At 51.7% G+C, this 27,223-nt stretch overlaps 6 protein-coding genes across 6 annotated transcripts; 4 read left to right on the forward strand and 2 right to left on the reverse strand.

Annotated features, from left to right (window-relative positions):
• Window positions 1-5,550: 5,550 nt before the first annotated feature.
• On the forward strand, window positions 5,551-7,244 carry PHACADRAFT_33077 (uncharacterized protein; the record flags this gene model as incomplete). The annotated part of the gene is made up of 8 exons (XM_007401051.1): window positions 5,551-5,688; window positions 5,743-5,778; window positions 5,875-6,248; window positions 6,325-6,337; window positions 6,366-6,477; window positions 6,533-6,619; window positions 6,682-6,852; window positions 6,904-7,244. The coding sequence occupies 8 exons, from the start codon at window positions 5,551-5,553 to the stop codon at window positions 7,242-7,244; spliced, it is 1,272 nt and encodes a 423-aa protein (XP_007401113.1).
• A 2,694-nt stretch (window positions 7,245-9,938) lies between these two features.
• PHACADRAFT_264961 (uncharacterized protein) lies at window positions 9,939-11,500 on the forward strand. Its single transcript, XM_007401459.1, has one exon. The coding sequence runs from the start codon at window positions 10,024-10,026 to the stop codon at window positions 11,368-11,370; it is 1,347 nt and encodes a 448-aa protein (XP_007401521.1). The 5' UTR covers window positions 9,939-10,023; the 3' UTR covers window positions 11,371-11,500.
• Window positions 11,501-12,557: 1,057 nt separating this feature from the next.
• PHACADRAFT_131042 (uncharacterized protein) lies at window positions 12,558-15,796 on the forward strand. Its single transcript, XM_007401460.1, has 2 exons — window positions 12,558-15,223; window positions 15,277-15,796. Exons 1-2 carry the CDS (start codon window positions 12,700-12,702, stop codon window positions 15,669-15,671), a joined length of 2,919 nt encoding a protein of 972 aa, XP_007401522.1. The 5' UTR covers window positions 12,558-12,699; the 3' UTR covers window positions 15,672-15,796.
• Window positions 15,797-19,808: 4,012 nt separating this feature from the next.
• On the reverse strand, window positions 19,809-20,915 carry PHACADRAFT_105609 (uncharacterized protein; the record flags this gene model as incomplete). Its single annotated transcript, XM_007401461.1, has 4 exons — window positions 19,809-20,130; window positions 20,180-20,274; window positions 20,336-20,513; window positions 20,575-20,915. 4 exons carry the CDS (start codon window positions 20,913-20,915, stop codon window positions 19,809-19,811), a joined length of 936 nt encoding a protein of 311 aa, XP_007401523.1.
• Window positions 20,916-21,675: 760 nt separating this feature from the next.
• PHACADRAFT_264967 (uncharacterized protein) lies at window positions 21,676-24,289 on the forward strand. The gene is made up of 6 exons (XM_007401462.1): window positions 21,676-21,841; window positions 21,898-22,162; window positions 22,215-22,729; window positions 22,780-23,693; window positions 23,742-23,824; window positions 23,881-24,289. Exons 1-4 carry the CDS (start codon window positions 21,794-21,796, stop codon window positions 23,680-23,682), a joined length of 1,731 nt encoding a protein of 576 aa, XP_007401524.1. The 5' UTR covers window positions 21,676-21,793; the 3' UTR covers window positions 23,683-23,693; window positions 23,742-23,824; window positions 23,881-24,289.
• A 370-nt stretch (window positions 24,290-24,659) lies between these two features.
• PHACADRAFT_264970 (uncharacterized protein) lies at window positions 24,660-27,218 on the reverse strand. Its single transcript, XM_007401463.1, has 5 exons — window positions 27,079-27,218; window positions 27,002-27,029; window positions 26,478-26,945; window positions 25,272-26,301; window positions 24,660-25,217 (listed from the first exon to the last, which is right to left on the reverse strand). The coding sequence occupies exons 1-5, from the start codon at window positions 27,098-27,100 to the stop codon at window positions 25,203-25,205; spliced, it is 1,563 nt and encodes a 520-aa protein (XP_007401525.1). The 5' UTR covers window positions 27,101-27,218; the 3' UTR covers window positions 24,660-25,202.
• Between the last annotated feature and the right edge of the window lie 5 nt (window positions 27,219-27,223).

Genomic DNA, 27,223 nt, shown 5'->3' on the forward strand with positions numbered 1-27,223 from the left:
GTGAAAAATGCCAAAAATTATTATTCAATGACATACTAACAATAAACAGCATATGCTGATGGATAGTGGCCACTGCCTGCCAGTGGATGTCACCAGTGTTTGGTGGTGTCTGCCACCTGCCATGTGAATCAACCGGACCAAATACCAGTGGCAGCCAGCATAACATGCTGAACACTGGTATATCCCAACATACCCCACTACTTGCCACTGATACACAGCAATATTCACCAGTTGCTGCTGTATTCCGATGGGTTCCAGTGGACAACGAACGGTGGTGTTCACAAGCGCTCACAGTGACGCACCCGTATATGGCAAGGACCGCCGGCGAACACCAATGGCCACCAGCGAACACCGGTGGTTACCGCTGGAAGTTGGCGAACGCCGAAGTTGCAAGTCACGGGCTTATAACTCAAAATCTGCGGCTTGTAACTTGAAGGCTGTCTTTCACTACAAATTTTCCCCATACCAATCTGGAACTTTATCTTGCCATGCAAATCTTCTCGTTTTTTGGCCCGGCGTGCGCAGCACTGTTTCCCAAGCACAGCCGAACAGGATATGGCCTGGCCCCGGTCAAAGTCCGCAAGTGTCACGTGTGAAGGGCGCTTTGTCTGAAATCGGAATGCGTGAGTCCCAGGTTTCCAGAATACCAAATCGACTGAATGTAACACAAGGACCCCATCGGCGCTTAAGGGTCCACGAGCTCAACGAGCATCTTTGGGTTCGCTGCGGGCACCGCACTGTGCGTGGCCTTTGTGGCCTCAGAACGTCTCGAAGAGAGGTGGCAATGAATAGGACCATGGATAAGATGATGATGACGACGATGACTGTCATAGCCTCGCATTGGTATGTACCTATGTAGACTTAAATCTATTATATTTCTGCCCTACTGTACTTTGCTTCGTGGTGTCGCGTCAGTACTAGTGTCGTGGGCTCCCTGCGAGGTCGAGTATCGGGCGTTGGCGCAATAGCCTGGTGAGCCTCCTAGCCTCTTGACTGGCTCCGACACACACAATGGCTGACATTTGTTCAAGCCGCCCCTGTTGTGAGGGCCACACAGAAGTTTTGGCCGGCTGCTTATGCTACTCGTATGCATCCTTGTTATGTAGTACAAAATCAAGTTAATCAGCTGTGGCTCTTCATGCAAGTCACCTCCCCTCATCCTGTGTATTTGTACACCATGAATGCTGCTGCCACCATACCCTGGGAAACGACATGGCATTGGAAAGCTGTGCTAAGGACAACGGCAGGTGCACATATGGGCGACGAGCCATGACGAATGGTGGGCTACCAAACCAGTGGTACGGTATGCTGTCCACTTTGTATATTAATTCCCATGCGCACTTTTGGCCCGCGCGCGCACTATTTCGGGTACCGCGCACACAGCTTTGGGCACACGCACATAACTGGCCTGCGCGCGCCACAATCAAAGGTTGTCTAGAGCAGAACTACGCAAGTGTCTACAGGTGTACATCTAGTATAGTAAGAGGAACCTCAGAGGCAAATTTATTGTACACGTAGTCGACATATGTATTTTCAACGTTGAATGCACCAGATTCCTCAACTACTTGACGGGCCTTGTCTCGACAGGATGTGTTCATTCCTACAAATTGCAGGTCAGGTAGCCTCATTTGAACCTCGATAAAACTCATTGCTGCCACCCAGTTAGGATGAAGCATCACATCTCCAATGTGCTTCCTCCACTGAGCCTTCCAAACCCTGATGCACACCTGATGGTCCGTACAATTGGGCGCCTTGTGATCATCAATTGCCAGAGGAACGAGAGCAAGCAGCCTTCGTTCACAATCCAGCCCTTCTCGTGCACAAGCGATGGCTTCATACTCCTTGTAGGATAGCCACTTCGATGAGGCGTCGTACTGCAGCAGTTGCAGTGTTGAAGTGTACGATAACAATCCCCTGATCGCCGGCTTGATCCAGGAGTCGACATTGTACTGCCGCCCTAGACGAAGTCTGAGTGTATCAGGGAGCACACTGCACGACAACGGGGTAATGTGGGCAATAGCCCACTGCTGCCCACCCTTCATGTTTCACACGGATGACAGCTTCAGAACGGCGACAAGATAATCAAGTGGATACGGAGGCAGCTCATAACTGGGTATGCCCAAAGATGAGTCCTATGCATGCTACCAAAATCATTCATTACTCACCCATCAAGCATGTGCTTCAGCAGATAGTCCCACTCCTTTGCAGTCGCTATTGACGGCAGGATGATCGGGTTCTCTGCAGTTGAGCCCTCCCATGTCGAACCATCCTTGTTCACGGTGGGTAGAGGATATAATGCCAAAAATATGTCCAGATGCTTTCACAACAGTCCGCTGTGGAGCCTATACAGATGATGTTTGCACTTAAGTTGACAGTGAGTTTACAAAGAAATCTGGTATATGCTGATAACATACCCAGATAAAACAGTCACCGTCCTCAAAGTAATACTTCTCATGATGGGTTATGGTGGGAACTACGGCAGCATCTGGAGGTGTAAGGCCTGACATCTGAGGTTGATGTTGGAAGGAAAGGAGACAGGTTATCCAGCCAGACTGACAGTAGGCGGGATCGCCGCATTAGAGAGGAGTCAGGGCCGCCGCAGTATCCAATTTAGGGCAGGCTCTGGTGCACTTCACCACACTTCCCTGTCGTCTCCTCTTTATCTTGCGCAATGAATAGTGACACCATTAGCAACCTTCCTCTATTAGCAGACTTTCCTGAGCTGCCCTTGCCTATCACCCATCTTGCTTGGTCTTCCAATATCCGACAGGCCCACCAGACTATATGTGACGCACACAGCCGCTCACTTGAGGTTCTACAACAGGACGACTCAGATCCTCTTTGCCTTCGCTTTCACAAAGACCTGCTGCTCAATGAGATTTTCCCTCTCTTAGTCGTGCTTGAAGAGCAGCAAGAGCAGCGTTTGCCATCTGATTGGCTCGAGTCAGCTGCCAAAGCACTGGCAGCTGCAGTTATTTGGTTTGAAGCAGCATTAGAGAACAACATAGAGCAGTAAGTTGTACCACTCTTCTATGTATCACAGCCCACTGAATTATCGCATAGTGAGCAGAGCCATGTGCAAGATGTGCAGCCTGTGCGCTATATTCGCACCGGAAAGCGAGGCCGCCCAAGAAAGCAGATTGACGAAGCATACCTGTGGGAGGCCATGGCTTCTGAAAGACATATATCTCAAGTCCGCCTATCCAAAGCTCTCAACATGCACTGACACAGCATCCGGCGAAACCTCAAGTCGTGCGGTATACGTCGAACCTTCTGCACGCTTACCAATGACCAGCTAGACACCATTGTCCGTGTATACAAGACGGCCAAACCAGATTCAGGCATGCGCTATCTCATTGGATTTTTGTGCAGTCATGGTTTGCGTGTGCAGAAAGCATGTGTGTATCAGTCCCTTCACCGAGTAGATGGACTTGGGGCGACATTACACCAGCGTCGGGCAGTACGACGAAGAGAGTATCAATCCTCTCGTCCCAATGCTCTTTAGCACTACGACGGACACCACAAGCTCATCCACTGGGGTATTGTGATCCATGGCTTCATAGACGGATTCTGTCGAACGGTGAGTAGAGAATTATCGGCTGTACAACCCAAAGTCCTTAGCCACCTGACGGTATATGGTGAGCTCATCATACCCCAGGTTCTAGCTCTCAAACCAAGCTCAAATAACCTGGCATCAACTGTTCTCAATGTTTTCTTGGAGGCAGTTGCTGCATACGGCCTACCATCCCGTGTACGAGGAGACCATGGAGGAGAGAACGTGGATGTCTCTGTGTACATGATACTTCACAGAGGTCCAAACCGCGCTTCGTTCATGTGGGGGAGGTGAGTACAGCTTACACATCTAAGTCTACACATATTTAATCTCATTCTTCGCACTAGTTCTACTCGCAATACTTGAATTGAACGACTATGGGTTGAGGTTGGCCGTCAGTTTGGCAGAGAATGGAGGGCATTCTTCACTCGTCTCGAGAGACTTCACTTCCTTAATCGCAACAACACGCACCACCTCTGGCTTCTACATAAACTATTTTTAGGTAATATAAATGATGATTGCGAACAGTTTAAGCAGGGATGGAACGCCCACCCATTATCTGGAATGAAGACAAATAACTTCAGCCCTCAGGTACCATATCAACGCCTCTTGATGATAAGTATATTAAGCCGCTCACTTTTTAACTATAGGACCTTCGTTTATTGGGGCAGACAGAGCACGGCATATACAAGGACAACTGTGACGGAGTTCATCCAGATGTTATCAATCAATTCTACGGAGTGGCTGGATCATCGCGTCAGCCCAGGCATGGACAGACTGGTGCTGGGAATCCACCAGAGGAGGACGAGGATCCGGCGGGCAATTCAGATACTTCTGAAGATGAAGACAACCTTGAACACCTTGTCGGCCAGAATCAGCAAAACCACATATGCCATCCTCTGATACCTGTTCCTGATACCACCACGCCCTTTGCAGGTGATGCCACAGAGCTGTTTTCTGCTGCCTTGGCAGAGTATCTGATGGAGCCAGGTTTACCCGAAGGATATCGAGTGCTTCCTGAAGAGCTTGGGGACAAGGGTTATGAGACATTCAAAGTGCTTCGTGTTGGGAAGAGAGGTCGAAAGGAAATGGTTATTTCCCTTCCAGAGCAGATCTGGAGGCCACGAACAGAGTCGTGGGCAAAAGCTGTTCATCTCATGTCCTATTTAATACATAGTCAAGAGGAATCCAAATAGTTGTTCTAGGTGTATAGATCTCCACACCTGCACGAACCTCCACGACACCCTATAAGGAAGAGTGACCTTATCTCATTTGTAGACGCTCTAAGCAGAAAATTTCCCAGTGGTGTTCGCACTATTGTCGTGATACGACGACTGGGCTGCGCGAGCGCGAACTGGCGAGTGGCACGCGGGCACGATCTAATACACACGGTGTTAGTCTGAGTGCGAAGGAAAAGAGCACGCTGTATAGCTATATACCTAATACACACGGTGTTAGCTAGACAGGGGTCTGGTAAGCATACTACATAATGCGCAAGGGCGACGAAAGGGACTTACTCTGAGTGCGAAGGGAAAGAGCACGCAGAGTGGGGATGCGAGAGGAGTCCTTATATACTAAAAGGAAGCAAAATTGAAAGTCCGCTAGAATGGGGAAGCCTGCCATAAAGAGGTCCGTGCGTGGGAGCACTACATATGATTGTCCAATCACTATCTACGTATTAGCAGCGCCTAATCTAAGATGTCCACCTTAAGTCCATGCCGGGCGGAACGCCGAGCCAGAGCCACTAGGTGCTTCAACACGCACTTTCGTACCACCACGACTGGCCACCTTCTCCTTGTCCTCTTATTATTATGATTTGTAAAGAGGTCGACTCAGATACCAATGCTCCTTGTACTTGCCAAAGGTGGCAACCTCTAGCTCAAGGCCAGAAGATTTGCTGCGGCAACTGCGGCCACTGACAAGAGCATCACACCGTGCAAGCCGAGCAAGATCCTACTCACGAAAACAAGAGAAATGATGCCAAAGTCAGTTCCATTATGCGTGCTTTACAGCCTAGGAGCTCTAGCACACAGCAAGCTCGCATTGAAACCAATAACGGACTGAGGAAGGTGTTAGCTAGTCAGAAGTCAGAGAAGAGGAAAAGTTCATCGTCCAAGGCTGGAATAAAGTCTCAGGTATGCAGTATACACCCTTCCAAGAATATATTTGCTTACATGTACATTGTTCAGGCTGCCGCCAGCTCTGCATCGAGCAGCTCAGATAAGGTGAGCTTTTCAGTCTGCTCTATTGTTGTGGTTCCCGAAGGATTGGTGAGCAGCATATAGCTTTGGGTAGCATGCTGCTAACTTTACCACCACTAGAACGCTGACAAGAGTCTGGTCAAATCTAAGATTCCAAGCAGCGCAGCTTTGGCTCACCTCCGAAAGCACGGTCTAGCAGCAAACAGCCCTGACTCAGGCTATAAGTTTAAGTTCAAGGACAGTGCCAAGACGGTCACCAGCAAGATTTTCTCTATCTTGCCTGCACTTGCCACGTACTTGATCCGCAAATATTTGTGGCTGAAAAATCTGCGAAACGAGGATCATGCTCAGACTCACAAGCTACCCTTTGTCCTGCTCAGCTCTGCTAATAGAGCGCTGTTCATATACTCATCTTCTGAGTTTGATGGACAGCAAATATGGGACGCCTCAAAAAAAAACAGGCAAAGGTTGGAGAAGCTGGATGCTATATATTAGTAAGCATGGAAAAATTATGTTGACACCAAGATCTGACTGACTGTAGCGCTGCGTGATGTTATTGAACCTGAGGAGTATCGGTCCTGGGGTGAGTTAAGTGATGTTGAAAGTGGCAGCAGCAGCACAAGTGCGGAGAGCAAAGAGTACACCCCCAAGAAAAAATTGCCCACGCAGAAAGGCAAGGCTCCAGCTCTAAAAAGGATAAGCAGCGTGCTGCCAAGCGCAAAGGTATGTGATTATCTCCTGTCTGGCTTGGTTAGCACCGACTTACCACACTCTGTAGCTACGGTCTTCTCCGAGCCTGAGGTGGACTCTGACAATGAACATGTCAAGATAATCACAAAAGATAAGAGAAAAGGAAGAGCTAGAGGTACGTACAAACTCAACTCCCCTTGTTTCCTGATTCTTACAGACCGTACGGTTGATAATCAGATAGTAGCGAGAGCCCATCTGAGCATGCAGCAAAGCGCCAAAGACCGCTATTCTATCAGCTAAACGCAGGATCAGACAGCCTAGAGTACGAAGAACAAGACACCCTCACTGATAAAGAGATAGAAGCTGGGCTATTCCCAACTCACAAGCCTGCGTCGAGCGTACAGGACGGTGGACATGTTTGAGAGATATTCAATGATATTGTGCTTACTTGATCTCTAGCCACCAACGACGTCCACTTCAGGCTGTCGCCAGAGGTCGAGACTCAGGCAGCTAGCAACGCTGAGGCTCCTGAGCAGCTGGGCACCGCCATGCCACCAGGGGCGGAAGATTTTGGAGACGTAGCTCCTGAGCAAGACGACGATCACGCAGACGTTATAGATCTTACCAAAGAAGCTCCTGCGATCACAGGTCTTACAGACGTCACAGGTGAGGCTGACAAGGCAAGGACGCCACCACCACAACAGGATCTACCGCCTGTCAAATCTCCAGATTCGCTCATGGTCCAAATTGATCCGTACAACAGGCCCACTGGCTACACCTTCATGTACTTCAATCCTTAAATTTGTTCATTACAAAACTACCCAGCTACTCTATATACGCTATCTATTGGCTCAATTTCCTACCTAAGTTCATGTGCGTCCGACGATTCAGCGCTTCGGAGTAACAAAGCTGCCTGCCAGATGTATATTGGTTTGTTAACGACTACCTATCACTTTGAGGCTTAATCAACTAAGCAAAAAGCTTTATCTGTGTCTAAGGGATTATTTAAAACTCTAACGAGGATTCACAGAATTTTATCAAAGGCATAAAACAGCGGTGCATGATCATGTATGGTGCCTGCCCGCCAGGCGCGACAACAGAATGGGATGCCGAGTCCCACGCTTGCTTTCAGCTGAGGCTGTTTGGGTGCACTTCTATCACCTTCAATTACTCCGCGAGGGCCAATAACCGGTGGTAGAACAAGTGTGGTTGGCGAGGACAACAAGACCGGACGGGAATGTGAGTCCAAGGCCGCATTTGCCGCCGAGCTTTGCTGCCCTTGGCTGCATTCAACGCCATGCGCTCAGTGGGCCACAACTGCACCGGTAGCAGCTCGTGCTCGTGCTCAGATCTTTTGACGGAGCTTGCTACATCCTCACTTAAGTCCTCACCTGGGTAGAAATTCACTCGAGAAACCATCAAGTGCAGCCAGCGGCTTGTCCATGTTCACAGGCACCGTTAGGCAATAATGAGACGGGCAATGAATTGGTGCTAGCAGAGGGCTGGAGGATGTCCGAAAGGAGCTGAAGGTATGTATTTCTGCCAGCAATCCGCCTGCACTGCCTTCTCTCCTCTAATATCTACCCTATTTTGCAGCCGTACTTGAAGACGCAGTCCGAGTTCACTGTGTATGCAACCCAGAGTGTGCTCTTCATGGTGCAGAGCCCAACGCCGCCGCCAAGCCTGCATGAAAATCTGGCCCAAAAGTGTGTATCTACTGCTTTGGGTGCGTATGGATGCTAGTGCTCACTGGGAAGGAACCCAGAGATGGCATTAGAGGTGTACTCGTCGCCAAAAACATCTTGCCCTCCACCACGCATGCGGCTCCTCCACCGCCGATACCCTTCCGCACCACACAGTAGAAGAGCAGATACATGCTTCATCGCACCCTCGGCGACGGCTACTACGGTGTAACCGCAGCTATATGAGGAAGTGATGGCCATTCATTAGCAAGAGAGTGGGACTGCCAGGACGCATCGAAGAAGCAAGCTCGCAAGGACAATGCACGGGACTAAGGGAGTCATTCAATGCTCGAGTAGAATATGCTGCATTCTGCAAAGTTTATAGTAATAATACATAGATGAGGCCAATTCATGTGTGTAAGTCTGGCTCATGGGCGAGCGTACCAGCATTTGTGTGCGCGCGTACCTGAAGTTGTGCGCGTGTGCTCAAAGTTGTGTGCGTGTGCCCAAAGTAAGATGAAACCTGGAGAGCGATGGATCGACTGAACGAAAGAGTCCCGGACCCGGACCCGGACCCTTAGACGCTTGGTCAACGCGCGGACCTTTAGACGCCAGTACTATGATGGCACCCTGGTTTATAAAAATTGAGCAAATCTGCTTCTTGTAGCTTACCACAACCCCTCTTCGTGAGCGGTTTTGCATAAATCGATGTGCGCACACCTTGACTATGTATTCGCATTTTTGTTGTATTTTATTGAGGTCTTGCAAGAGCTGCGGATCGATTCCGGTGCGCAAAATGGGACCTGCTCCCTCGTTTATTAATTTCGTCACACTAGTGTCACACCAGATGCCGTCGAGTCGTGCTGCTGCCGAGAAGCCGAGCCGTCTTTCCAAGGTCGACCTTAAGTCACGTAGGCACACGCGAGAACATGTATACGGGGGACCTGGGGCCTGCCAGGTCCTCCCCGGTTTCCCATGCGCATTACTGACAGCCTCCAGTGGCACTGCTGAGCGTAGGATCGTTGCGACTTGCTGTCGAGAGCCCCTCGTTGCCTGCCGTGTCTGAGATCAGGCGGAGTGACAATTTCATCACACCTTGCCCGTTCATTGTAACGCTCCACAACTGTTCCTTCTCTGTGCATGTACCTAGCACTTTTAAAACAAAATATATTAGCCTACCAGGCTCAGTGCAAGTGCACAAGTTCATAAATGTAGTCGCAAGAATATTTGGTGAGCGAGATCTGGTTGGATCTAGCCATCAGTAGCATGTTTCAGCCAGTTTTAGACTGCTTCTGAGCATCTACAAAAATACCATACCGTCTTTCACCTTATATATGTCATGATATGGGTATCATATTATAGCATGAATACAGAGCTATCTTAAAAAATATTCCCAGCACCTCCGGAGGCAGATTGAAGTAGCAAAAGCAAATTAATAAAGCAGGGAACACTAATAAACGAGGGTGCCATCATAGTATTCGGCGGGAGCGTGGGCCCCCGTACTATGCTGTCCACTTTGTACAAAAAATCCCACGCGCACCTTTGACCGCGCCCGCCCCAAGTCGGGTACCGCACACACACCAGTCATCGTGATCCCTGCGATAGCAGAGTGGCCAGAGGGCTCTTAGAGGTAGGGCATGTAAGTAACAATTTTATTTGTGTTAGGATGAATGTAGGCGATTTCGGATGAATAGCACAGGTCTGGCTTTGAAGCTTGGCTGCTGTAGCTGCTTCCAACGGTTGATGCGAGGTTCCACGGCGAGTTGGGCGGGGTGCGTCTCGAGTCATATACTTTCCCAACCCCCTACTGACCAGAGGCACCATTCCTCATAGCACTCATGCGTTAACGTACACAAAATGGAGTTTAGGCGATTCTATCGCACTGGCGCAAACGGCCATGGAAGTCGATCCCCGCCATCCGAATCCACGGCTACCGCAGGAGCTCCTCGATAACATCGTCAATTTCTTACATGATTCTCCCAATACTCTCTCGACTCTCTCTCTTACATCAAGACGCCTTCATTTCACTGCTCGCCGGTCACTCTTCCGTTCGCCCACCATCAACACTTCGCAAGCGCCTCTCGTATCCTTTCTTCGAATTCTGCGCGAGGCCCCTTTGCATGTGAGGTTCTACGTCGAGAACCTCACCCTTGTTCTGGAAAATACGATAGATCGCGACCATGACTCCCCGGAGTCCGTGACGCCGCTTTTGATCGCTTCCCTTCTCCAGCTGCTCCCTAACCTTTGCTCGCTGACCCTTGACAGGGTCTTGGCACTGCACGAAATTGACTTAGATGGAGGGCCCGGGCAGCGAGCAACGCACAACCTGGAGCGACTATCCCTAGCCGGAATGAGGACGCTGGTCGCAGATGTATTCCGCGACTACCTTCCGGACTTTTTGCTACCCGGCAGCCAGGACTCCCTCATCAGCGACATTATGAACGACTCTCCCTATGTTCCTCATGTAGAGAGCACGCCGCGAGCACTCACACTACCCGATTCTCCTCACAACCTTGCCATCACTCATATACGGATTGACACGCCCCCACCTCCGCACAACTGGCTGCAGGCGTTCGCGCGCACGGGGATAATGCCAAGTTTTGTTTCTTCACTGCAGTCTCTAGACGTGTCTTGCCGGTGTGGCCTCGAGGCTGGCCACATAGGCAACTTCCTGCGACTTGCCGGGCCTACTCTCCTGCGACTCGGCTGCCGCATACACCCCAATGTTGTGGTGGAGACGATCGGTTATGGCCGCACCTTCGACCACGTAGTTCAATATTTGGCTATTCGCGATAGCTGTCCCATACTCCAGACCATCGTTGTGCGATTCTCTGCGCACAAGTTCGAAAACCTCGGCCCGGCACTGTTCGACCTTCTCGCCTCACTTCTCGCACAGCTGCCGGAGTCCGTTCGTTCATTCGTTCTTGAGCTTGACCTGGGCCATGACATCGCGCGTGCGGGTGCTCCCGTTTGGGACACTATGCGGGGCGAGTGGGTAAGGCTCAAGGACGTGCTCGAGCGTGTTGGGGTTGTGCGCCTTGAGCTCATTTGGCGATATTCTCTGAATGGATTAGGTGTCACGGAGGAGTTTTCAAGCATGGTGCTTCGGATTTGCCAAATAGAATCGCCGGGTTTATGCGCAGCGACGCCTTCACATTGGTGTCTTACTGGGAGATATACTGACCAGCATTGTAGACTGTTGTTTGATAGTTTCGTTTCATTTACTTCACCCGTAGCTAATTAAACTGCATTACAGAATATACGCGCCTGTGATTTGTGCTTGCAAGTATTTGAGACATTCTGGAAGCGACGAGAACTCTTCAGCACGTGTAAGCCGGCCGCAGGGTCCTGTTATGGATGCGATGCGTTATCGCCTATGGAAAAATCAACTCCTAAGCTGTACCTTACCAGAGCACGCCTCGGTCTCATGAATAGACGGAGATGTCTAAGCGTTGCATGCCCCATAAACATCAGCTGCTCAAAATTTGGAATACTGCACGGCCGTTTGAGGGTACGTCGACGTTTCCGCTACGCCACGAGTCCTGTGAATAACATACTAGTTTTGATATAGGCTACCACAATGTTGTCGACGAGGCGCGATGCGAGTGCGCACCGGATACGTGTTAGTCAACAGCGTCTGGAGTTGCGTCGCTAGCCGCTCATTACTAGAACAAAAGGCTAGAAACTCGCTTTGTTCTTGCGCGTCCTGAATTTGAAGACCAACTTGGTCAGCAGGTTGTTCGGTCGGGGCTTTTTTTTGAAGCCGGATTCAGCCATGAGTCGTCGAAATCGCGGCTTCCGCAAGAGCTCCTCGATCTGGCCGTTGAGCCCTTACCTCCCTGTCTCTCACATCGAGATGTCTCTATGGTCGTGCCCGCAGATATCTCTTTCGCTCGCTCAGAGTGCCTATCCTGAAGAAAGTATGTGCAGAGACCTGCATGCTATGCTTCGGAAGGCCTTGACACAACTCACATCTTTACGATATCACCTGTGGCCGGGCCTCTGCTATCTCTCCGAGAGCGTCTGCGACCAGTTCCGACGACCCGAGCACCTGCGAATCCTCAAGCTTCAAGTGCTGTCCCTGGTTGGAGATCTTCAGCGTTCGAATGCCTCTGTTTTGTTTGTTCGTCTACGCAAAGGAACTATTTGACTGCATTGAAGACGGATATCGACATCTCGGATGTTCTCCAGAGCAAGCACTAGATACTGCAGTCGACTGTTGATCCTGTGAATGGATCGCTGGCTCTCATGATATCAGAGAATCTGCTCTTGGTGTAGTTAGCGTTAGTTCCATCTCAAGTTTGTTGACTGCGCCGTGTACTAGTCCATAAGTAATCGGCAAGAATGGAAACCACTCAAGTAATTAAGTATTTCTTACCGTCGCTTACATGTCTTTGCTGATGATGTCGCGCTTTGACAGTAGGCGCCCTGTTTTCTTGTCCTCAACATCCACCACGAAGGTCTCGTCGACGTTGTGCTTGCCGTTCTCAACAGTCTTGTCGCTGGTTGAGGTCGCTGGCCGACTTGTCCTGTGGATTCTCGACAAAGACTACTTTAAACTACAACCATCGCTATGCACGTCGCTCGTTTATATCACCTCTTCTCGGCGGCTTGTGTTTGCACGTCTGTCTTCGCCTCCGTCGTGGTACAGAATTCCCTCGAGGGCCAACTGCCTCTCATTGCTAGAATTAACGCTCCTTACAATTGGACAGTCTCTAACAACACGTTTGTTTCGACGCATAACGCGACGTTGGACTACAGCGCCGCAGACCTGCCCGGATGGTTGGCCTTCGACCGGACGACTCTGTCTTTCCATGGGACGCCCTTCAAAGCGGACGAAGGATATCACACCGTTACGCTAACTGCGAAGGACCCTAACTCTTCGGATACGGACTCTTCCAGCTTCTCGCTCCTTGTGTCGTCTACACCTGCACCCAAGGTCAAGCACCCCGTCATCGAGCAGTTCAAACTTCCTAACCCTTCTCTCTCCTCGGTGTACCTTGTCTCGCAGAATTCTGCGCTAAAGTCCTCTGTACCTGCCCTTCGCATCCCGCCCAAGTGGTCATTCAGCATCGGGTTCCAGTACGATACCTTCACCTCGGACGCGGTCGAGAACATATTCTACGCCGCGCTTCAGCAAGATGGTTCCCCTCTGCCCGATTGGATTGAGTTTAATCCTAGGAGTATCACCTTCAACGGCGTGACGCCATCGGAACGGGATGAACGTGTGCCCCAATCTCTGGCTCTGTCTCTTCATGGCTCTGACGAGGAAGGCTATTCTGGCGCATCTCTCCCATTCAACATCTTTGTGGCGCAACATGAACTGTCTTTGGCGACGTCATCTCTGCCGACGATCAACGTCACCGCGGAGACTGAGTTTTCGGTCTCTCTAAACTCTCCTGCGGACTTCTCGGGCGTGCTCTTGGATGGACAGCCCATCCAACCCTCGGATATCATCGTTCTAGAAGTCGATACTTCCTACTACGGTGACTGGCTCGACTATGACACTGCAAGCAGGACGCTTAGCGGTACCCCTCCGGCTAGTGTGGACAACGATGAGGACGATCCGGTGTTGCCCGTGACCATCACGACAACGGTGAATCAGACTCTCGAAACCAATGTCTCCATCGCCGTGGTTCCATCGTATTTCACTGCTCCGTTGTTGCAGCCTGTCCTCGTTCAAAACGGAGAGCAACTGTCATTCTCCCTCGTTCCATACTTCTCGAATGCTACGGGAACAGGCGGTCATGACGACATCTCGCTTTCTGCGGCCTTTGACCCGGACAACGCAACTCAATTTTTGACTTTCGATCCCTCTGCCGCGACAGTATCGGGTATGGTGCCGAGAAACTTCACTGACTACTCGCATATAACCCTCACTTTTACCGCCTACTCGCATGTTACTCATTCGACATCGCACACTAGTCTCCCCATCTCGCTCACTCCCTCTGACTATGCGAATTCTCACAATACGACTGGCACTTCACTCTCGGCGGCTACTAAGGCAAAGCTACTCCTTGGGCTCAAGATCGCGTTTGGCATCATCGCGGGACTTGTTCTCTTTGGTCTTTCCCTTGCTGCTTTCCGTCGGTTCGCGCGAATTCAGGACTCAGCCCTCCTTGGCGAGGAAGGCCAGCGCGCGTGGACGGACGAAGAAAAGAAGTGGTATGGCATCGGCATCGACGTTGATGGCAAGGACGCTGGGACCGAACTTCGCCGTGTACGCACCCGGCTAGGCAACGAGTCGCCCTACAGCAGTGGAAGCCTCGGAACACCTGCCGTAATGAGCAAAGCTGAATTCTTCAACAGAGTTCGATCAGCTGCTCGGCGTGTCAGTGATACGGTGCGAAACGTCGGCAGCACGAATAAGAGGGCAAGACCCGTCATCGGCAAGCCTACCCTCATAATGGCCGATGATGGACGACTCGCAGACACCGATGATCTACGTCTCGTTCGCCCATCGCAGACACTAGACCCATTCGACGATATCAATGCGACGGCTTATGCTCCTAGCGGGACGAGCGGGTGGACTGGTGCTAGTATCAGTATTCCTGGATCCCCATCGGGCTCGACCGGAGAGCGCTCTATTCCTCGACGCCGCCCCGATTTTGGACCTCCCGAACGCTCGACGTCGGCCATGCTCCTCGCCACACCCCCACAGACGTACGTCTCCAAGACCCACGCCTACGCTCACGGCGCGCCGCTCAGCCGCTCCTCATCTACCGATACCGACGGTTCTGACGACTCCGCGCGCACACACGCGACAGAGGCCGTCGTGCAACGTGCTCGGAGCGTTCGTAGTGTCCGATCCGCTGCGAGTGTAGTTTCCGTTCAGGCCGAACATGGTGGGCCCACGCCGCGTCTCGTTCCCTTTGGCGCTGCGCGTGTACCTGTGCCCAAGCTGTCGCAAGATCAGCCCATCGCGGGAAACGGACCTGTGCGCACGAAGCGCGTAGCGAGCCAGATGGCGAAGGTCTTCCGTAGCTTGTCGATAGAGAAACGATTCAGCCAGACCGAGGGCGCCCCAGGGGACGACCTGAGCGTTGGCATCGAGTACGTTCGGGCGCTTGGCGACAACGCTGACGAGTTGACTCCTGGTACGTCTAGCTCTCCCTTGATGGCATTTGCGCTTGACTCACGAAATTGACAGCTGGTTCACCATCACCATCGTTCTCGGTGGCCGAGTCTTCACATATGGGTCATGGCGAGATGAGCAGGAGCGTGTCCGCCGCCGGGCCAGTACCCACGCCGCGCATGCTCACGCGCACGGGCGAGCCTTTCAGGTTCCGCATTGCTCTCATGCTACCTCTATCGCACACGAAGCCGCTGGATGTTCGCCCCATGGGTGACAAGAAGCTCCCCAAATTTCTCAAAGTTGACCTTGCTGCCCCCGCGAGCGCCGGCGGCGACAAGCGTGTAGTCGAGTTGTCGGGCGTGCCTGCCAAGGCCGATATCGGAGAGGTGGTCATTGGCGTATATGAGCGTGGAGTGATTGAGTGTGTTGGACGGGTCATCATCGAGGTCGTCGAAGCTGGTCGGCGATGAGTTCTGCTAGCCGCTGACGCATCCTTTCAGCGACTTCCTGTTTACTAGATGTATTATACCGTATCTGTTGTATGTTTAGTCTTGTATTCTAATACAAGAAGCGGTTTCGCTTCGCTACGCCATTGAAACTTTCATGGTGACTGCCTATATGTGGCCGGTGTTTGCGCGGTCGGTGTCTTGTTGGTGTTCACTTCCCGCAGATACACTGAGCGTCAAAAGTAAATGAACATCCACCTGACACTCTCATTCTCTGCGAGCTCTGGGTATTAAATGCTAGAAATATTTGTGCGAGATTTAATATACATGGGAATACCAAATATAGAATATTGAAAGCTTCGAGTGAAAAGCGATAGTGCTATGAGCAGATGATGTTTCGACTCACATTTAAACTGGCGCTTCCAATGGAAGTTTGGCCGTGCTCTACCAAAATGCCGCAGCCTATGCACTCAGAAAATTGTGTAGGATGTTTTACCCCTTATTCCTGGTTACTAGGGCTATCTATAAGAGCACGCTTCCCAGAGCTCCCCAGCTATTAATGGACCTTAGTGACATTCTTCCTCCCACATTGGCTCCCACTACAGACTCTTGGTTAGAGACTGAAGGTCTCACTTTTCTGCTTAGTGAGTTAAGAAACCTTGCAGCTATTTGACAGAATTATAATTAGAGCCTCAGGAGGATGAAGGCAAAGCATGGGTGCCTTCCTTGACTGCTTGCATGTTGCCTCTGAAGTGTGCCTCAGAATATTTTTTCTACATAAAGATGGTGCAACACAGGCTAATACAATACTTCCCAATACAGTATACAAGAGATTGAGAAAGGTTTAAAATATAATCACAGGGATTTGCAATGCTGGGACACAATGTAGTTAATTGATGCTGTCCGATATGCCACTTCCTCCAACAACTGCCTTCTCTCAACCCAATAACTGCTTTCTAATGAGCTGTTTTGTATTATCGCATCCCTATTTGCTCTTCCAAGTAATATTGCAACCATTTGGGCACCAGAGCATGCACATGGACTTCTGGGAAAACATGTAGCACCTCCATTCCTTAAAATTCCAGAGCATGAACTCTCTTGTGTAAAATATCTGAAAGGGCCTCAAATATTTGTTCAAGCGAGGGAGACTCCAAAAACAGTTGTTAGTAAGGCTTTTAAGCTGCAGTACAAATTTTGCATTTAAACCTACATTATGCATGCAGAAGTTGCTCTAGAAATCAGCCCCATTGTATAATTCCTGCTGACCAATGTATTACAATTTTTCATAAATATGCAAGCCAAAACCATGTAGAGTTTCCACAAATGAAAGCATGGGAGTATCTCCAAGATTCGTGTCACAATAGAGGTTGGATCCCGAGCGGTGTGGGTGTTCATTTACTTTTGACGCTCAGTGTAGCTCGAGTAGCCACTAGACAGTTATTCTGTCCATTCACTGAGTGGGGTGGTTTGATATGAAAGATATCTATCCCAATGAGAGTGACGTTGAGTATTCGGAGGCCGTTCCGGTCAAACCTGAGGAGGACAGGAGAGCTTTCGGGCTCTGAACGTCTATAACTTGCTTACATCAGCACTGCCATGCCCAGATATGACAATTTCGCTGTTTCGGGTACAAAATTGCGATACTGTACGCGCATGACCACATTTTTGCGGTACGGTCACGAAGGCCATGAGCTGCACTGCACATCTATGAACTGGGATTACGAGTCATAGAGAATGATTTCGTTGGACGTTGAGGCGCCGGGGACTTTCTGCTATGGCGCTTAGATGGGCGCCTACCTACGGAAGTGTTTTCTGCTTACTCGAGGGGTATCAGCTAGCGCCGTGTCAGCCGATTCCCCAAGGAAGCCCATATGTATATATTATATCATGAGAGGTATGTATGCAATACAGAATCAATTGTGTACATTGAATAGTATCATAGCTTGCCAGAGCAAAATAATGTTGTGCAGATGTGCATATGGCAATAAGGGTGCCAGTGTGACTTCACCATAATACACACAAGAGTGCCCGCTTATTCCCAAATGGAGTATTTTGTCGAGGGCACATCAGTCCATAAAGTGCCCCTCAGGTCATTAAAAGGCCCAAAATTCCCTCTATTCTAATCTTAAAAAGAATTTATTCGAGCGTCCGCCGGTAGCTTCTGGGTGCATTCTCTGCACAAAATACCCACATTTCACACAGTCATACCCAAAGAAATCACCTTTAGCAGGAATATTGGACTATAATGTCAGTTGTAGGCAGTCAGAAGGCCTGAAATGCACCCTTCTCTGAGAGCCCACCTGAGAGCGTTTGACTTTCCCGCCATTGGATTTTCCAGCACAAACTTATTCATTTTCAACATTAGCAATGGTATTCTCATACTTTTGGATAATGCCCTCACAATGGTGGCAGCAGGCATGACAATGGAGTGTGCATAATGGGCATTGAATCAATCAGCCTGAGACCTCAGAAGCTTCTGATGATGGCCAAGCAATGAGACGCCACTGAAGGAAACAGCCCCACAGAGTGCCAGTGGTACAAGTCGTAGCTGCAACCAAGATAGACTTCTTGTAAGCGGAAGCACGTCGGCCTCAAGGAGCTGCTGGTACTGCGTGCGGATATTGAGCTGCGTGCAAGAGTGCTATGCAGGCAATAGGCCGATGGCACTGGCAGCAAAACCGCAGTTGACGTAGCAGCCGAGGCTGATGTGCTGCAGGTGGCGAGAGAGCTCAAACAAATGGGCCAGGCTATCTGTTGAAGCGCCTAGTGGCTCTGGCTCGGCGTTCCGCCCGGCATGGACTTAAGGTGGACATCTTAGATTAGGCGCTGCTAATACGTAGATAGTGATTGGACAATCATATGTAGTGCTCCCACGCACGGACCTCTTTATGGCAGGCTTCCCCATTCTAGCGGACTTTCAATTTTGCTTCCTTTTAGTATATAAGGACTCCTCTCGCATCCCCACTCTGCGTGCTCTTTCCCTTCGCACTCAGAGTAAGTCCCTTTCGTCGCCCTTGCGCATTATGTAGTATGCTTACCAGACCCCTGTCTAGCTAACACCGTGTGTATTAGGTATATAGCTATACAGCGTGCTCTTTTCCTTCGCACTCAGACTAACACCGTGTGTATTAGATCGTGCCCGCGTGCCACTCGCCAGTTCGCGCTCGCGCAGCCCAGTCGTCGTATCACGACAATACTATCAATGTTATATATCAAATCTGGGACACAAGCACCAAGCAAACATGCACTTGGATCATTGGATGACCGCTGGCCCCGACAGGCGAATTTGTCCCCTCTCGGGCGGGAATTTGATATTGGGCCACCACATGTCATGATGTGCGGGGTTCAGCCCAGATATTGCTCACACGTCCGTCGGCGCTAAGCACATGGTTCGAGAGCATGCACAGAGGGTAGATCGGCATGTGCGGCTTGGGACTGAGCGTGAGCGAACCAAGGAATTGTCAGACTGCGATGGAAAGTGAGTGGCGCTGGCGCTGTGACCCTGGCCCCTTCGTGCACTGGCAGCGTAGACAACTTGGATCAGCCGCACCCACTCTTCATCTCACTACGTTTCGTGGTCAGCACATTCGTCGGGTGGGTGAACTCATCGAGGTGTGGAGTGCCGAGTAGGTTGCGCTCAGCGTGAAACCATCGTGTGCACCCGGTCTAGCGCTGTGGGTGGCTAGTAGTTCCTGGTGGTAAGACGACTGCTTGTCGAGATGCTGAAAGCACACCGTATGGCACCAGAGCGGCGACCGTGAATAGACTTGCGAGACGATGGTGTTTCGTACTAATCGTTCGCAGACGTCCTCGCCAGGCTGAGAACGACGGCGCTGTGCGCTTCGGATCACTCGGATCGGACCTACGAGTCCGATAGGGGGGGGGGAACCAGCGGCTAAAGCTTCTGAGTCAGTGTGTTAACCAATTCTCTAAAGGGAATCGGAAAGGGAATCGGAACATCAGCGTCACGAAAGTCGCAGGCCTGGGCGGTCTTCAAATCCTCGAATCCGAAAGAAAGTAAAAACCTTAGTGATAGCAAAATGAAAGGCCTACGCAAAGAAGACGTATACGACCCCACCGCAAGCGCTGACTCCTGTTTCGGGGGACAAGGTCTTATGCTAGTGTACAATATTAATCATGGCAGGCAGAATCTGCAGTATACTACGAGATATGGTCAGGTACAGCGTGTGTTTTCCACACGAGATACAAATAGTCGCCCCATCTGCCCCCATTTATATCTCCTGTCTTCTCGCTGTACCCCCATCCATCCACCTTCTCGACATACCCTCCGCGTAACAGCGCCAGCTGCGTGATCTTCACCGGAGACATGTGGTCGTTTACAGCACGTAAGAAGCGGTATTTTCCTCCCGCCCACTTGGCCAGATCCGGCCAGTCGAGGTGTTCGCCGTCCTGGATAATCAGGTCGAATCGCGAAGCCGCTTCCGCGGGGTTGTACGTATATATTGGTCTTAGCCAGACGTATCTCGAGGGAGGTGAGTAGAGATCTGGAACCAGACGAAGGCGACACGTACTTCCCGCCGAAGCCTGCGTTAATGTCATCGTTCCCTCCGCTGACCTCGACTACGCGCACAGCCGGCGCCTGAGCCGCATAATCTCCATAGATGACCTACAGAGCCGAGCATCTTAACCTTGCGTCAACATCCCGGAGACTACGAGAGTGTACTCACCTCTATGTCTCGGATGAAGGAGACCGGACGAACTCTGACTGTGACGTCCACTACTTTTGTCTGGTACAGAGGTGCCGACGATGTCTTGAATGTGTCACACTCGTAATTTAATCCCGCGAAATTAAAGACTTTCTGGTAGAGGTTCAGTTTGCTGCGCGGGCCAATAGTGTCTGATTGTCTCAGTATCTTGGCTCTAGTGCACCAAGAGTAATGAGGACTCACATGTTTGCTCTGTCGACTGCGTCGTCGCGTGCACCACCTCGACGGTACGCTCCTTGACATGTTGAAGAGCGGCGTCGAACTCGGTCATCGTTCTGTTGTCCTGTAAAGCGACGACTGCAAGTACTTCGAATGCTTTGTGCTCGAAATCGAAGGAAACAGAATTGTTCCTCTGCCGCTGTGAGTGCCTGTAAACGGCCTCGTTGACCTCTCTGTCAAAGACCTTCGCCATAAAGGTGGTCGTGTGGAATAGCGTCTTCCGAAAAGTGATGGTACCATCGTTTTCGCTGTTGTCGTACTCAAAGACAGGCTTCCAGAATACCGTTCCTTGCATAGAGACCGACAAGACGGGGTTGTGCATGGCGAGCAAGAGAGGCAAGTCGAGACGTAGCTGCACAGCACGCTGAGAGCAGGTTGAACATCTGTTTTGAGCTGCGGAAAGCACCTGGTGAAAGAATTTCGATGTCATAAATCCCACATGTACATCCTTGGACGATCTTCCAAGGTACTTAGCAGGGGTGGGTATAACATGAGGATATAAAGTTCAATGCAGCAGTGGCACTATGCCGCACGAATCTCATTCATATAATTAAGGTGACACACTCTGCGTATACGCCCCACCAAGAGTTCTGTCGTGAATGTGTGCGTATAGACAGCCCAGAGATCAGAAGTGCCCACTGGCGGTATCATTAATTGCTACGGTGGTAGAGCCCTGGAGATGCGCACTGTAATAATGCCCCCACTGAGTCAATGTTAAAATTGCAAACGCTTGGATGCGCACCGACTGTCTTTACGGGGGCTGGAGTTGAACGGCACTGCAGCGGCGTCAGAGCAGGAGCGCATGGGCCAGCCGCATCGCGGGCGCGGCTGCCACTGCCAGCCGCCGCCGCCGCCAACCTGCTTTAATGTTGAAATCAGCTGGTTAAGCAGAAATAGTCAAACTACTCACCCCGGAGCCCAGCAATACAGTCGAGACTAGTACAATGAGGTCAACTTGGGTGCAAGCAGAGGTGACCGTGCGATGTTGGAAACGCCAGCTGCGCCGGATTATGTAAGCGTCGGCATCTGTTTCGGGAAATCGGTGTTGAGATTCCCACCTCCGACGGCCACGACGGCCAAGTCTTCACCATGTCGACTGTCTATCTTAAATTCATCCTATATGACGCGAATGAACAACGCGTTTTGCGCGCCAGTGGCATCAAGATTGCAAGAGACGCCACAACTTTTGAGGTCGAAGAAATGTGCGCCAAAACTATAGGATACGATGGCCCCAGCCGGCTCTGGAAGGTATTCAATGCTCCCGGTTGTCTCTCTTATGTCTCTTGTTGACCTTAATACTCTAGCCCAACGGTTCCTATACATTGTCCATGCATGAGCTGGCCGACCGCCTGGAAAACGCGGGCCACGATCTCACACAATTGTGTGAAAGCTTGTCTGATGCTCCACGGGACGTGTCCGACCTCTTCCTAGAGCACTCTCGGGGACTGCAGCGTTCTGCACAGCTCCCGACCTTGGTGTTTGAGAAGTTCCAGCTACCTCAGTATGGTGGTGATCAGCGAAGTGCGGAGCGCCTCATTGGGGATGCTGATGTCCGCGAACTGGCGCAGAGTACGTGGCTCCAGCCCGAACTATTGATGCTGCTAACTAGCATCATCCGCAGAGTTTGATGAAGTGCTGAAGCTGGGTCAGGCCGTGACACTATCGCAGCAGTGTCAGCCGATTAACTACAGAGCTCATCAGCTGACTCCTTGCGCTATTCTCGACGGCCGCCGCGCCAGTTCTCAAACTTGCATCTGCCCTCCTATCGAGCTATTTCACGAATCATTCGCTCAGTTCCGGGCCATTGCGTTCGACGACACACACCAACCGCCCGAGGGCGTTATTGTGTCCACGTTGGAACTCATGAAAAATGCGTCCGCAATCGCCACCTCCGAAGCCGCCCGTTCGGGTAGCACTCGGAAGATGCTTGGCAAGTTGCTGAATCTCCCCGCAGTTCAAACAGTCGATCGCAACAAGAACTCGCCCGACCACGTCATGATCTGTTCTTGCAGACAGCTATCAGGCACCGCAGCTCTAGCCATCATCGAAGAAAAGGCAGAGCTAGGCACCTCGGGCGAAGGATCTGTCCAAGGTTCCTTCTCCTACATGTCTCACTGGGCGAGCCCTGACCAGAAGGTGTGTTTTTTCAATTCTCTATTCGACCATGACGAATGACACCCCACCAGCAATTGGTCCAAAATTGCTCCGCTCCGTCTTTCATTATATCAATCGCCGGGCCTTGGCTCGTCGTTTGTGGCGCCATCATTACCTCCCAAGTCATCGTACACCGTCTCACCGACTACATCTGGCTCGGCTACAGCCGCAACATTGACGATGCTCGCGTAGTACAGATTGCACGTATTTTCAACGGCATCCGAGACGCGGTAGAAGGCTTAGTCGAGTTCTACCACGGGCTTTCTCCGTCCACAGAGAATCAAAAGGCTCGGTTTTTCTCTAGGGCAACCTCCTTTACGATGCCCGATCCGCAGGATGCGTCCCGCACGACAGAATGTCAGCTCCGGTACCTGAGACCACTGAAGACACCGCACCCTGCGAGCACCGTCTTCCTCGCAGAGATCGTAAATGGTACCGGCGACCACATTTCAAAAGTCGTCGTCAAGTTCGTTGAGCGGTACGGCGAAGCAGCGCACCGCGCGCTGACGGAGGTAGGCCGTGCGCCCAAGCTGCTTTACCATGGAGATGTCTGGCGTACGGATCCAGCCCGGCGAGGATGCGGCCCCTGCAAGATGGTCGTCATGGAGTTGGTTGAAGGCAAGACGGCGAGCGACAAGTACGGAAACAGGGACTACGCGGCGAAGGTTCCGGAGGTGGTGCGCGACGCGGTGCGGAGCGCGGTCACTGAGCATTTGCATGGCAGGGGTCTCGTCCATGGAGATATTCGCCGGCCAAACATCCTCCTTGCCGGCGAGGAGGAAAATGTCATGATCCTCGACTTCGACTGGGCCGGGCGGGAGGGAGAAGTGCGTTATCCACTCGATCTCTCCGAGGGGATTATCTGGGCAGAAGGGGTCAGTGATCTTGCTCCGATCCTGAAAACTCACGACGAGGAAATGATCAGCAACCTATGATGCATGAACCGGTTGGTCTGTCCTTGTATTCGAATTTCTGTGGCTCAAATACAGAATAGGATTTCATGAACGGTCCTCGGAAGTTCCTGTCAAGTATGCTTCTTCGGCCAACGGAGCCAACCCCTGCGTGTGCGCCGTGCAGGTGCGTGGTGATATGATTCAGCTCCCGGTGCGTTTTATGATAGACGAAGGGTCTAGGACTCTGAGCTCGATACTTCACTCCCAAGCGACTTTTGACATCTCCTCCAGCTCGCCATAGCCGCCTAGCCGCGCTCGGAGCGGTCTCCTTCAGTCAAATACGCTCTGTCACCATATTTGGAGCCTGAGAACGGGGCCTCGTTTACACGGAGCAAGATACTTGCACTTCGCTGCTGCGCTCGTTGTCGCCGTTCATATCGGCGACAAGGGCCAGGCAGGACCGACGCGTGCAGAGTATAGCACGTGCTATGCTCGTCAGCCTCCATCCCTTTAGATAGCAAGCACGAGCAGACCGCCGTCACCCGCCAATCTGCCTAGGGCTCGCGACACACCTTCCTGCTCATGCGCTCGTCTGCTCGACTACGGCGCATATTTGTACCGGCATATATCCAGGATATTATATCCAAATATACTCTCTTGCCTCGATTAATGTTTTTGAATTCTGTGCGACTACCGGAAGTATCAAAAGGGCTTGACATCACTGAAACATTCTTTTCCAAGAAAAACGAAATGCATGCAGCTTGCAACAGTAACGACTCTTTGGAAGGGCTCGGAAAGCGTTAGAATTCTCGATATCCCATTGACACTCGGCACTCCTCCAAGTACTACAAACGAGATGTCCTATGATGCTGCAGGTATCATCTAGCCGGCCCCGCAGGGTCTGCACTACATGTAAGAACCGCGACGAAGCTCGCATGGCCTCTAGTAATAGGGTGCACCATAGTAGTATGCATGTCGCGCGTAAGTTAGGTGAATACACCAAACATAGATATTAATTGGGCTGCACAGTTGCGAGTCGCGCTAGTACTCAGCTCGCAGAAATCCATAACACAGTAGAGAGCACATAAGGTCTGGGAACGTGACGACAACGCGGCACCTCCATTACCCAAGTAAGTGTCCTACTTGTAAGCACGATGCGTGCATAAGTTAAGAATCCAGAATCAAGGCGGAGACGCCGATCATCGAGAGACAGGCGAAGAGAAACAGGAACTAAATGACACGAGCCAAGACACCAACAACAGAAGTAATAGCGACGGCAACGGCAGCAGGAGCATGAGCGTCGTGAAAGTGGGCAGCGGCGAAGCAACGTGGACAGGCGAGCAGGCAGATCATCAAGCGGGTAGACAATAGGTGGTAGACAAAGGAGCAAAGGAAAATAGGCCGGGAGAAAATTCTCAACGAGCTGAAGGACGTACAGTAGCGGGAAGGTATGACAGGTAGCAGATAGGAATACACATAAGAATAGGGATGGTGCCAGACCACGCGATGGCCACAGGTTTTGCTTCGAGGCGGCTGCTTTATGATTCAAGACAAGTATATTCTCACTCGTTAGCGACCTACGACCACGAATAAGTTCTCGACCAGTTGACATCAAGAGCGAACGCGCGCACCTTCAAGACCCGTCGCCCGCCACCATACCCGTAGTCCTCTTCATCACCTACGCTCATGCGGCTCTCACGCGGCACGTACGGCGCATCATCATGCCCATATCCGTCCTTCTCGTAACTTCCCTCCCCACTCCCTTCAAGCTCGTGGTCGTGGTCTCCCGAGACGGTAAACGTGTTCGAGAGCCCTCCGTACGGATCCTCCACACTCGAGACGGGCCTTTGCTGCTGCTGTCCGTACGATTGCTGTGCTGCTCCTTGTGCTGCCCACTGCGATTGCTGTACTGCTCCTTGTGCTGCCCACTGCGATTGCTGTGCTGCTCCTTGTGTTGCCCACTGCGATTGTTGCACTTGAGGTTGAGGCTGTGGAGGCGGCTGGTACGCCGCGTAGGCAGTGGACGCAGGCGCGTAAGGGTCGCCATAACTCTCTATCGCGCATGCGCCGCCGGCACTCTGGTTTCGCGACGGAGCCAAGCCGTACTGGTGCTGGCTCGACCCATGCGCAAGGTTCGCACCGGCGCCTGCGCCAAGGCCCGCCGCGTCGAGCAGCCCCGCATTTCCGGCCGGCTGGTTGTATGCGTCCGCGTATCCCGAAGGCAGTGGTAGCTCGTAGTAAGTGTCGTCCTGCGGGGGGCTTGCGAACGCGTTGTACGGCTGGGTCGTGCTGCGCGAGCGGTTGAGCCCTCCCGCACCGATTCCGGCGGCTCCGTATGCGCCGTACTGCGCGGGCTCGGCCGCGAGCGGGATCTCGCTCATGTTGTACGTCTCGAAAGGCTTCAGAGGAGGCTGACTGTACCCGCCATGTGTGCCGTCGGTGTACATGCTGCGCGCGCCGAGCGTGAAGTCGTCGTCGTCAAGGTCCGGAAAGCGTACGCCCACGTTGGCGGCGTCGCGTGCAGCCTCGTCGATCTCGCGGTCAAACTTCGCTGCACGCCGGCGGCGAATGGCATTTGTAACGAGGGCGATACCAATCACAACTGCGATGAGTCCGACAGCAGCAAAGACACCCGCAACAGCACCTGTGTTCTGGAAGAAGCTATGGAAGAAGTCAGCACACTATATCGAAAATTGCGGTGTACACAGGAGCTCTAGATTAAGGAAAGCATATATGCGCGTGACAAAAGCATCTTGTAGTTGGCAGTTGGCAACTTCATCGGACGTCCGGAGTTCGGCCGAAGCGCTCGATATATTCAACAAGAACTATCTGCTCACCTTTTGGAGCTGCCGCTATTCTGCGCTACGAGGGTGTTCGTAGGTGCTAAGGACGACGACGACGATGACGTTATGAACTTCGTAACTACGACTGCGCTTCCATCTGGCTGTGTGGACGTGAAAACTGTCGCTGATGTTGGCGGCGGCTGCGAGGTTGCCGCAGCAGGCAAAGTAATCGCGGGGGGCGGACCAGAAGGAGGTAACGATGTAGTGTCGGAAGAGGTAGACGAGGTCGTAGATGATGAGGTTTGGCTGGGAGATGAAGTAGACGCACTCGAAGAAGTGGAAGTACTGCTCAAGGTCGAGCTGCCGCCACCTGTCGAGGCGGTAGGTGTGGAGGTCGTGGAAGTCGATGAGGTGGATGAAGTGGAGGTGGAGGTGGAGGTGGAAGTGGAAGTGGTAGAGGTCGATGTAGTGGTGGTGGTGGCTACACTCGAGCTGGTGGACGCCAAGGTCGGCTTGCTCGGACTACAATCAAAGCGCAGTCAGCGATATTTATGCTATGACCACAAGACCGTACGCACTCGTCGGTTGTTGGAGGGGGAGAAGTGGCTAGAAAGAGATGTGAGTACGAGCCGTGGCCAGTGGAAACAGAACTGACTTGATTTTGAAGTATCAGCCATGTTGGGTCGTCTGCCGGGCGAGCTAATCAGAAAAGAGTGTAGGCAAGAGCTGCGAGCGGGTGACTGGTGGTGGGCGGTAGGTGAAAAACGAGTGTGTGCAAAGGCGAGGGCAGTTAAGACGAC

The sequence above is a fragment of the Phanerochaete carnosa genome, assembly GCF_000300595.1.
Source record: "Phanerochaete carnosa HHB-10118-sp unplaced genomic scaffold PHACAscaffold_12, whole genome shotgun sequence".
Lineage (NCBI taxonomy): Eukaryota > Fungi > Basidiomycota > Agaricomycetes > Polyporales > Phanerochaetaceae > Phanerochaete > Phanerochaete carnosa.

Bases quoted from the DNA above. Each gene is read 5' to 3' on its own strand.
- PHACADRAFT_264961 (XM_007401459.1), top strand. From the start codon at position 10,024: ATGGAAGTCGATCCCCGCCATCCGAATCCACGGCTACCGCAGGAGCTC.
- PHACADRAFT_131042 (XM_007401460.1), top strand. From the start codon at position 12,700: ATGCACGTCGCTCGTTTATATCACCTCTTCTCGGCGGCTTGTGTTTGC. The intron at 15,224-15,276 runs GTACGTCTAGCT...CGAAATTGACAG, and splicing joins CGCTGACGAGTTGACTCCTG to CTGGTTCACCATCACCATCG.
- PHACADRAFT_264967 (XM_007401462.1), top strand. From the start codon at position 21,794: ATGTGCGCCAAAACTATAGGATACGATGGCCCCAGCCGGCTCTGGAAG. The intron at 21,842-21,897 runs GTATTCAATGCT...TTAATACTCTAG, and splicing joins GCCCCAGCCGGCTCTGGAAG to CCCAACGGTTCCTATACATT. The intron at 22,730-22,779 runs GTGTGTTTTTTC...ACACCCCACCAG, and splicing joins GGGCGAGCCCTGACCAGAAG to CAATTGGTCCAAAATTGCTC.
- PHACADRAFT_264970 (XM_007401463.1), bottom strand. From the start codon at position 27,100: ATGGCTGATACTTCAAAATCAA. The intron at 26,946-27,001 runs GTGCGTACGGTC...CTTTGATTGTAG, and splicing joins CCCCCTCCAACAACCGACGA to TCCGAGCAAGCCGACCTTGG. The intron at 26,302-26,477 runs GTGAGCAGATAG...CTTCTTCCATAG, and splicing joins AATAGCGGCAGCTCCAAAAG to CTTCTTCCAGAACACAGGTG.